Here is a 9371-nt window from a genome sequence, read left to right on the forward strand (position 1 = left end):
TGGCGAGAGTCAGGCTAGCGTACCGCATCAGCAATGCCACACACTCCATTCTCCGCACTGTAAGCCAGTGTAACTTCAAAATGAGTTTGAAGTTATTTAGGGCTGTCAAATTAACTGATTAATTTCGATTAGTTAACTTTAGAAAAATTAAGAAATAAAAAAAAAAACCACAGATTAATTGATTGTGACCTTTGACCCAGAGCCAGTAACCATTAGACTGTAAAATGAAGGAGAGAGAAGAGAGTGTGCTGCCTAGATCATTGATTGGAACATTTACTTTTTAAAAAATGGCCTGATGGTGCTGATAAAAATAAATTGTTGATTAAAATAAAGTCCTCTGCAATGCAGAAAGGAATTTGCATATCACTGGACTTCGTCAACTCTAAGGTACCAAATCAATGCAAAGAAACAGTGTTGACATTGAGGCCCTTTTGAATGTTATTCCTCAGCATATTAGGTCATATTATAAATTGTTATGGGCATTATTGCCCATATGAATTGCCCCATTGGGGGACAAAATAAAGTTGAAGTGATTATTTGAACAGTTAATAATGCTTTCACAGCAAAAATGACATATGCTATTAATTTAGATTAATTAATCACAGAGTATGTATGTATGTAACGATTGACAGCCCTAAAGTTATTACATCAGATGAAGTAGCTTCAGTATATTGTGTTGATGCCCTAAAGTTATTAAATCAGATGAAGTAGCTTCAGTATATTGTGTTGATGCCCTAAAGTTATTAAATCAGATGAAGTAGCTTCAGTATATTGTGTTGATGCCCTAAAGTTATTAAATCAGATGAAGTAGCTTCAGTATATTGTGTTGATTTAATAATGTCTCTTCTTCAGGACTGCTCCGTTGCTGTGTGCCTGGAGTTCAGATGCACCTCATACATGGCAAGAGAGGACTTCCAACTCTACACAGTCTCAGGAATCGTGAGCTCAGGATGGATTGAAAAGGTCCTAAATCATGCTACTCTACTCTAAAGGGTCAAACATGAATTTGCTTGACGTTTGTTGAAACTCTCAGTTCACCAACACAACTGAACTCACTGTGTCATCCCAAAGGCTGAAACTGCTTACGTAATGGACTTGTTTACAGAGTGTCTGCTGTAAAAATGTGTGTCCATTGTCATCAATCAAAGGATCCACATACACATGATAGCGATGCGCACCTGGGAAATAATTAGACCAGTCTTCTTTTTTTTTTTTTTTTAAGATATTTTTTGGGGCTTTTATGCCTTTAATCAGACAGTACAGTGTAGGGTCACAGGAAACGAGTGGGAGAGGGATCAGTGGGAGAGGGATCCGGAAAGGACCACGGGGCGGAAATCGAACCCGGGTCACCTGCGTGCGGTGCAGGTGCCCCAGCCAGTTGCGCCACGACTGGGGCCAATACCAGTCTTCTAAAACTATTTCATCTGAATACGGGACCTCACTTGTGGACCAGTGTAGCCCGGATCTTAGAGCTAATTAAAAGAACTCAGCATACTGTAAGTGGATGCTAAAGGAATGCTGTTATGAGGGTATAATTGGTGCAAAAGTCACGAGCACATTTAACTGGAGATTTCGCATTCGTACACTAAAGTCACACATGTGTAACCGTACATTTGAAGTTGTACATATTTTTTTCATACCTTGTTAACACAAAATAGGGCTACGGGTTCACGAATCCGTTTTACAAGTTCACAAAACCGTTTTACAGATACACGAATTCTCACCTGTGCATCACAAGTTACTGGCCTCATCGCCTCGAGACTTTTGCCCCACTTACACTGCAACGATTGGGGCAAAACACATTCGCACATCCGTGTTTCATAATCTGAGAACATGCACAACATTCGTGCACTTGCAAACCGTAAATTTGAAGTTGTACATATTTTTTTTCATACGTTGTTAACACAACAGAGGGCTACGGGTGCACAAGTCCGTTTTGCAGGTTTACAGATCCGTTCTACAGATAGCCTACACGAATCCTATCCTCTGCATCACAGATCCTGGCCTCATCCCCTCGACACTTTTGCCCCATATTCACTGCAATGTTTGGGGCAAAACACATTCGCACACCTGTGTTTCATAATCTGAGAACATTCACAACATTTGTGCATTTGTAAACCCAAACGTGAACTAATGCAACATAAGTTGTGCATCTGTGATATATTTTCTCATTCATAAAACTTGCACGGCTACAAGTCAATCCATACAAGTGCTTGAGTCTACATCTGCGAGTTTCCGTTGCTGTTTTCCGGGGACGAATACTTTTGCACCAATTATACCACCTAGCGATGTGCAAAACAGATTTGTACTTGTGCACACAGAGAACATCGAACATCGAAAACAAAACAAGGCGGCCGGATCTGGATCTGGATCTGGATCGCGCCCACACATCCCTGCTCATATAGCCTAACCTCCGCTTGTTTCCTCATCAATATAAAGGACAAGGACGCACAATTTGTAGATTTTCTTTTCACAGAGTGAGAAAACATTTCGTAGTGATTATTTGCACCCGGGTGTAGCCTAAATAGTGGACTGGAGGCATTTTCTTATTTGCACCCAAACCTAGTGCCTAATGCGTGCAGAAACAGATGGGATGGCCTACCTAAATCTAACAAGTTAGGATTTGTAAAAACAATCTTTTTGATGGAAACGTGGTGCTAAATTCCCATAAACTTGTTCAGTGAACGGGTAAAACCGTCCGTTTGTAAGCAAAATCAAGAATAACGAGTTTGTTTACCGTCACCTAGCAACCAGAAGATAGACAAATATTAGTAGGCCTAGTCCATGAGATTTTAATAGCTATCGTATAGGGTAACGGGCAAATGCATATGGCGGTACTTTGAGATTGGCAGTTCGAATCCCATCCATTTTCCCACTTCTTTTTTTTTTTTGCATGCCAAAATAATATTGTGAAAGTATGTGCGAACGACTCTCTTTTCTTTGATGACGTTACCTCGCGGCAAATAAGAGTTTGTGCTTAATGAACCTGTCAAAATGGTCTAGTTTTATTTTAGTTATAGAAAGGCTACCGTTGTGAGTAGAACGCTATAGTCAACTCCTCTACAGAAAACAACTCTATTTAGGCATGCAAAAAAAGAAGAAGTGGGATAACTTTGGATAAGATTCGAACTGCCAATCTGAAAGTATCAGAGTTATGCATCTACCCGCTACCCTACACGAATTCTAATAAGGCACGATGAACTAGGCCTACTAATATTTGTCCATCTTCTGGTTGCTAGGTGACGGTAAACAAACTCGTAATTCTTGATTTTGCTTACAAACGGACGGTTTTACCCGTTCACTGAACAAGTTTATGGGAATTTAGCACCACGTTTCCATCAAAAAGATTGTTTTTACACATCCTAACTTGTTAGATTTAGGTAGGCCATCCCATCTGTTTCTGCACGCATTAGGCTACAGGTTTGGGTGAAAATAAGAAAATGCCTCCATTCCACTATTTAGGCTACACCCGGGTGCAAATAATCACTACGAAATGTTTTCTCACTCTGTGAAAAGAAAATCTACAAATTGTGCGTCCTTGTCCTTTATATTGATGAGGAAACAAGCGGAGGTTAGGCTATGAGCAGGGATGTGTGGGCGCGATCCAGATCCAGATCCAGATCCGGCCGCCTTGTTTTGTTTTCGATGTTCGATGTTCTCTGTGTGCACAAGTACAAATCTGTTTTGCACATCGCTAGGTGGTATAATTGGTGCAAAAGTATTCGTCCCCGGAAAACAGCAACGGAAACTCGCAGATATAGACTCAAGCACTTGTATGGATTGACTTGTAGCCGTGCAAGTTTTATGAATGAGAAAATATATCACAGATGCACAACTTATGTTGCATTAGTTCACGTTTGGGTTTACAAATGCACAAATGTTGTGAATGTTCTCAGATTATGAAACACAGGTGTGCGAATGTGTTTTGCCCCAAACATTGCAGTGTATATGGGGCAAAAGTGTCGAGGGGATGAGGCCAGGATCTGTGATGCACAGGATAGGATTCGTGTATCTGTAGAACGGATCTGTAAACCTGCAAAACGGACTTGTGCACCCGTAGCCCTCTGTTGTGTTAACAACGTATGAAAAAAAATATGTACAACTTCAAATTTACGGTTTGCAAGTGCACGAATGTTGTGCATGTTCTCAGATTATGAAACACGGATGTGCGAATGTGTTTTGCCCCAATCGTTGCAGTGTAAGTGGGGCAATAGTCTCGAGGGGATGAGGCCAGTAACTTGTGATGCACAGGTGAGAATTCGTGTATCTGTAAAACGGTTTTGTGAACTTGTAAAACGGATTCGTGAACCCGTAGCCCTATTTTGTGTTAACAAGGTATGAAAAACATATGTACAACTTCAAATGTACGGTTACACATGTGTGACTTTAGTGTACGAATGCGAAATCTCCAGTTAAATGTGCTCGTGACTTTTGCACCAATTATACCCTCATATGCTGTTAGCACATGAGGACTTGTCCAAGCACATTAGCACAGGTCCCATGTTAGCACTGGTCCCATGTTAGCACTGGTCCCCGTGCTATATTCCATGTACTGTATGCCTACACTCAACTACAGGGGAAAAGTTCAGTAAATGTGGGAGGGAATGGTTTGGTGGCATTTGCAATGTACTGTAAGTATAGAGGAGAAAGCTTAGATATGCACTGAGATGCCACACGTCTACAGTATGGCCAACTGTCTCCTTAGGCTGCGTTCAGACTGCCAGCTAAATCCGATTTTTAGCCCATTCAGCTACGAATCCGATTCGTCTGCAGTCTGAACGCAGCCTTATTGTGTCCTAGGGCCGCGTTTACACTGCCAGTTTGAAGTGACCCAAATCCGATTTTTTGCTCTCATGTGGCACGTATCCGATCTGTGCCATGACAGTGTAAACAGGAAAAAAACACATGAATTCCAGTCTCCTCAGATCCGATACAGGCCCCTTTCCCATGTGGTTTTAAAGGCTGCGTTTAGACTGTAGATCGTTTGTGCTCATATCCGATCGCATGTTTACATCTACTTTCGCCAGTGACCAAATCCGATCATGTGTGTTAACATTTGCCAGACGCTTGAAATGGCCCGCATGCGCATGGGCTAAACGTTTCTTGGAAAACATTATTTGCAGCTTACGGGCACTGCACCAGTTAACACAGAAAACACAAGACATATAATGCAGTGCTATGGCGATTCAACTAATTAACTTATTGGCTGCATCTGAAAACAAACACTTGCTGTTCCAATGTGGACGCGACAGAATTAAGTCTGCTCTTTGCATTCAAAACCCTGCGACGTCCTCTTGATATTACCAAAATTCTAAAACAGAGAAGGAAGAAACTGCAATCATATCAGCATACGCTTACGCTGCAATTATCGCTGCCACCACCACTCTGGAACAGCGCAAGTGTTTGTTTTCAGAAGCAGCCAATAAGTTAATTAGTCGATTCGACATAGACATGCATTATAGGTCTTCTGTGACTGAAATTGTTAACCAGTGTTGAAATTAAATGTGTGAATGTGTTTTCTGTGTTAACTAGTGCAGTGCCCTCAGGCTACAAATAATGTTTTCCAAGAAGCTTTTAGCCGATGCGCATGCGGGCCATTTCAAGCGTCGGGCAAATGTAAACACACATGATCGGATTTGGGTCACTGGCGAAAGTAAATGTATTCATGCAATCGAAAAAATCGGATATGAGCACAAAATCGGAATTGAGTATATCCGATCTAAACGCAGCCCTAGTTGTCTCCTATTTGTCTCCTAGTTGTCTCCTATTTGTCTCCTAGTTGTCTCCTAATTGTCTCCTAGTTGTCTCCTAGTTGTCTCCTAATTGTCTCCGTATTGTCTCCTTGTCACTCTTAGACTGGGCTGCGTTCTGCTCTGTTTCACCTGGTCAGCTCAGCCACACTGGAGTACGACAGCAAGTACATCTTCTACTCTGCAGACTCCTCACGCCTACCACCTGTCATCAAGGTAACAGGCAAACACACCTGAACAGCTGTTAGTTTAGAGTTTAAGGATGGTGTATGTGTGTGTGTGTGTGTGTGTGTGTGTGTGTGTGGTTAAATTATGATTAGAATGTGCAAATGAAATGAATATGAATGTAAATAAAAATGAGAATTGTTGTGATTTATGTTGTGTATGTGCATGATGTTATACATGTGCCCTGCAGATTGAGACTCTAGTGGAAGTGTACGAGGAGCCAACCCTAACTAAGGAGATCATTGGTGGAGTGGTGGGTGGCTTCATCCTATTGGCTCTCATGACTGCTGTCCTCATAAAGGTAACCAAAGTATCTGATACTAGATCAGTATTCCTTCTGTTTCCTTCATGCTGTGTCTCTATCTGTTCCTTTCTCTTGGATATCTGATGGCTATACGGGTGGCTTATGTCAAGCTGCCTTTCTCTATAGCATTCTGCTTGTGTTTGTATGATGATCTCTCTCTCTCTCTCTCTCTCTCTCTCTCTCTCTGAGCTGTATGTTTTGTTACACACATCATATGCATAGCCAATGTCTCTTCAAAAGTCCCTGTTTCGCTGGCTGTCTGCCTGTCTAGCCTGTTGTCTATGTGGAATCTGCACTGCTGTCTAAAGTCCCCTTTCTGTCCCTCCCATATTTCTGTAACTCCAGTCGGGCTTCTTCAAGAGTGAGTACCAGCAGAGACTGCTGGAGGCAGAAGCAGCCCAGGCAGGAGAGGCACCACCAGAGGAGGAAGCAGCCACAGCCGAATAACCGCTGTGTGTGTGTGTGTGTGTGTGTGTGTGTGTGTGTCATAGCTTATGTGCTCTCATTACCATGAGGCCATGCCATAAGGCTACTCAACACCCTTGCTTGCTCTGTGGCCATGAGAGGAGAAGCGCATGGATCTCTTCACACTGTTGTTACCATCACCATTTCCCCACTGGACTGAGCTATCTTCTCGCTGGACCAAACCATTTCCATCAGCATTGTTGTGTAGTAATAAAAGCTATCTTATCTGATCTTGTCTTATTTTGTATATTTGTACTGGAGATGTGGAGTGGAGTATTAGTTTTTTCATCTTTATGCTAAATCATTAGCAAGAAATGAATTTAGTCATTTATTATGCACAGTATTATGATGACACAAATATTTACCATGTTTGCTTGGACATATAAAACTATGTGCAAGTACTTTATTAATGAAATATGATTATGGTAAAGACTCCATTTTTAGTCAACTTTAGCTGATCTTGCCTTGTTCAATCATTCGGTGCTTTCTGTTTCAAAGAAGGGAAATATTAGCAAGCTGGACCTTGGAGCAACGTGAACAACCTGCCATAGACGAGAGCGCTTAAATGTTCACACGCACGCACGCACGCACGCACACACACACACACACACACACACACACACACACACACACACACACACACACACACACACACACACACAGACAAACACACACACACACACACACACACACACACACAAACTCATACTGTACATACACTCTCTCTCTCTCTCTCTCACACACACACACACACATACACTCATCCCTCTCTCTTTCAACCACTGCTCAAGTGCAGATATTGCACCTGAAAGAAACAGTGAGAAACACACAGATAAGGCTTAGTCCAGGTGCGTGTCTGTGTGTGTGTTGGAGAGTAACCTGTGTGTGAGAGTGCGTGCCTGTGTCTGTGAGAGAGAGTGCCTATGTGTATTAGAGAGTGAGTGTCAGTGAGTGTATGTGGCGCTCATTATCTTAAAACTGACCAGACAAAGGGCACAAGCTGGAGGCTCCCCAGCACAGTTCTGCTGATGGTTATAAAGTCCCTATGGGGACATTTGCTGTTGTTTACAAAATATGTCCCATTGAATATGAAAAAGTCTATTTCCATAAATCAACCAAGTGATTAACACTCGGTACTAGATATGACTGCTGCACGGTGTTTCCACCTACTGCCTACTACACACATTACATAAGTCATACTTCCCATGTTCTCTCCATGCAACTTCTTATACACTGCAAGTCCTCTCCTCTCCTACTCCTGGGGAACTCATAAACCCGGACACTCAAGGATTGTTTAACAATATACATAGTTTGAACTGCTTGAAGTGCTCAAATGTGTGTGGGTGTGTGTGTGTGTGTGTGTATGTATGTGTGTGTGTGTGTGTGTGTGTGTGTGTGTGTGTGTGTGTGTGTGCTACTGGCTATTCATAGCAGTGTATATACTTGCTGTAAAACTGTAATCAACATCATCATCAATACAAACCCAATTAAAAAAATAATCAGTTGAATTGAAATGAAGTTCAATTCAAAGTGACATCGCTCACAATACTGCACGGAGCACCCTCAGTGTGAGCAGGAAAACAAAAACGTGGAATGCTTGACGCCAACAGGGTTAACAGATGTGGAAATCTTGACGCCAACAGGGTTAACAGATGTGGAATGCTTGACGCCAACAGGGTTAACAGATGTGGAATGCTTGACGCCAACAGGGTTAACAGATGTGGATGAGTATTTTCTTTTGAACTGAGTAAATGTGGAATGCTTGACGCCAACAGGGTTAACAGATGTGGATGAGTAGTTTCTTTTGAACTGAGTAAATGTGGAATGCTTGACGCCAACAGGGTTAACAGATGTGGATGAGTATTTTCTTTTGAACTGAGTAAACGTGGAATGCTTGACGCCAACAGGGTTAACAGATGTCATGTGGATGAGTAGTTTCTTTTGAACTGAGTAAACGTGGAATGCTTGACGCCAACAGGGTTAACAGATGTGGATGAGTAGTTTCTTTTGAACTGAGTAAACGTGGAATGCTTGACGCCAACAGGGTTAACAGATGTCATGTGGATGAGTAGTTTCTTTTGAACTGTGTAAACGTGGAATGCTTGACGACAACAGGGTTAACAGATGTGGATGAGTAGTTTCTTTTGAACTGAGTAAACGTGGAATGCTTGACGCCAACAGGGTTAACAGATGTCATGTGGATGAGTAGTTTCTTTTGAACTGAGTAAACGTGGAATGCTTGACGACAACAGGGTTAACAGATGTCATGTGGATGAGTAGTTTCTTTTGAACTGAGTAAACGTGGAATGCTTGACGCCAACAGGGTTAACAGATGTCATGTGGATGAGTAGTTTCTTTTGAACTGAGTAAACGTGGAATGCTTGACGACAACAGGGTTAACAGATGTGGATGAGTAGTTTCTTTTGAATGAGTAAACGTGGAATGCTTGATGCCAACAGGGTTAACAGATGTGGATGAGTAGTTTCTTTTGAACTGAGTAAACGTGGAATGCTTGACGCCAACAGGGTTAACAGATGTCATGTGGATGAGTAGTTTCTTTTGAACTGAGTAAACGTGGAATGCTTGACGCCAACAGGGTTAACAGATGTCATGTGGATGAGTAGTTT

General features: G+C 42.0%; 1 protein-coding gene across 2 annotated transcripts in view; it reads left to right on the top strand.

Moving 5' to 3' along the window:
* Positions 1 to 6945, top strand: part of LOC134077105 (integrin alpha-X-like) — a 40612-nt gene extending 33667 nt beyond the window's left edge. For both annotated transcript variants that reach the window (XM_062532517.1, XM_062532518.1), the window contains 4 exons: positions 853 to 963; positions 5856 to 5966; positions 6166 to 6276; positions 6625 to 6945. In XM_062532517.1, the coding sequence (XP_062388501.1) occupies positions 853 to 963; positions 5856 to 5966; positions 6166 to 6276; positions 6625 to 6726 (435 nt within the window). In that variant the 3' untranslated portion in view covers positions 6727 to 6945. The remainder of the gene's footprint in view (positions 1 to 852; positions 964 to 5855; positions 5967 to 6165; positions 6277 to 6624) is intronic.
* Positions 6946 to 9371: the final 2426 nt, after the last annotated feature.

This window comes from Sardina pilchardus, chromosome 3, assembly GCF_963854185.1.
Source record: "Sardina pilchardus chromosome 3, fSarPil1.1, whole genome shotgun sequence".
Classification (NCBI taxonomy): Eukaryota; Metazoa; Chordata; class Actinopteri; order Clupeiformes; family Clupeidae; genus Sardina; species Sardina pilchardus.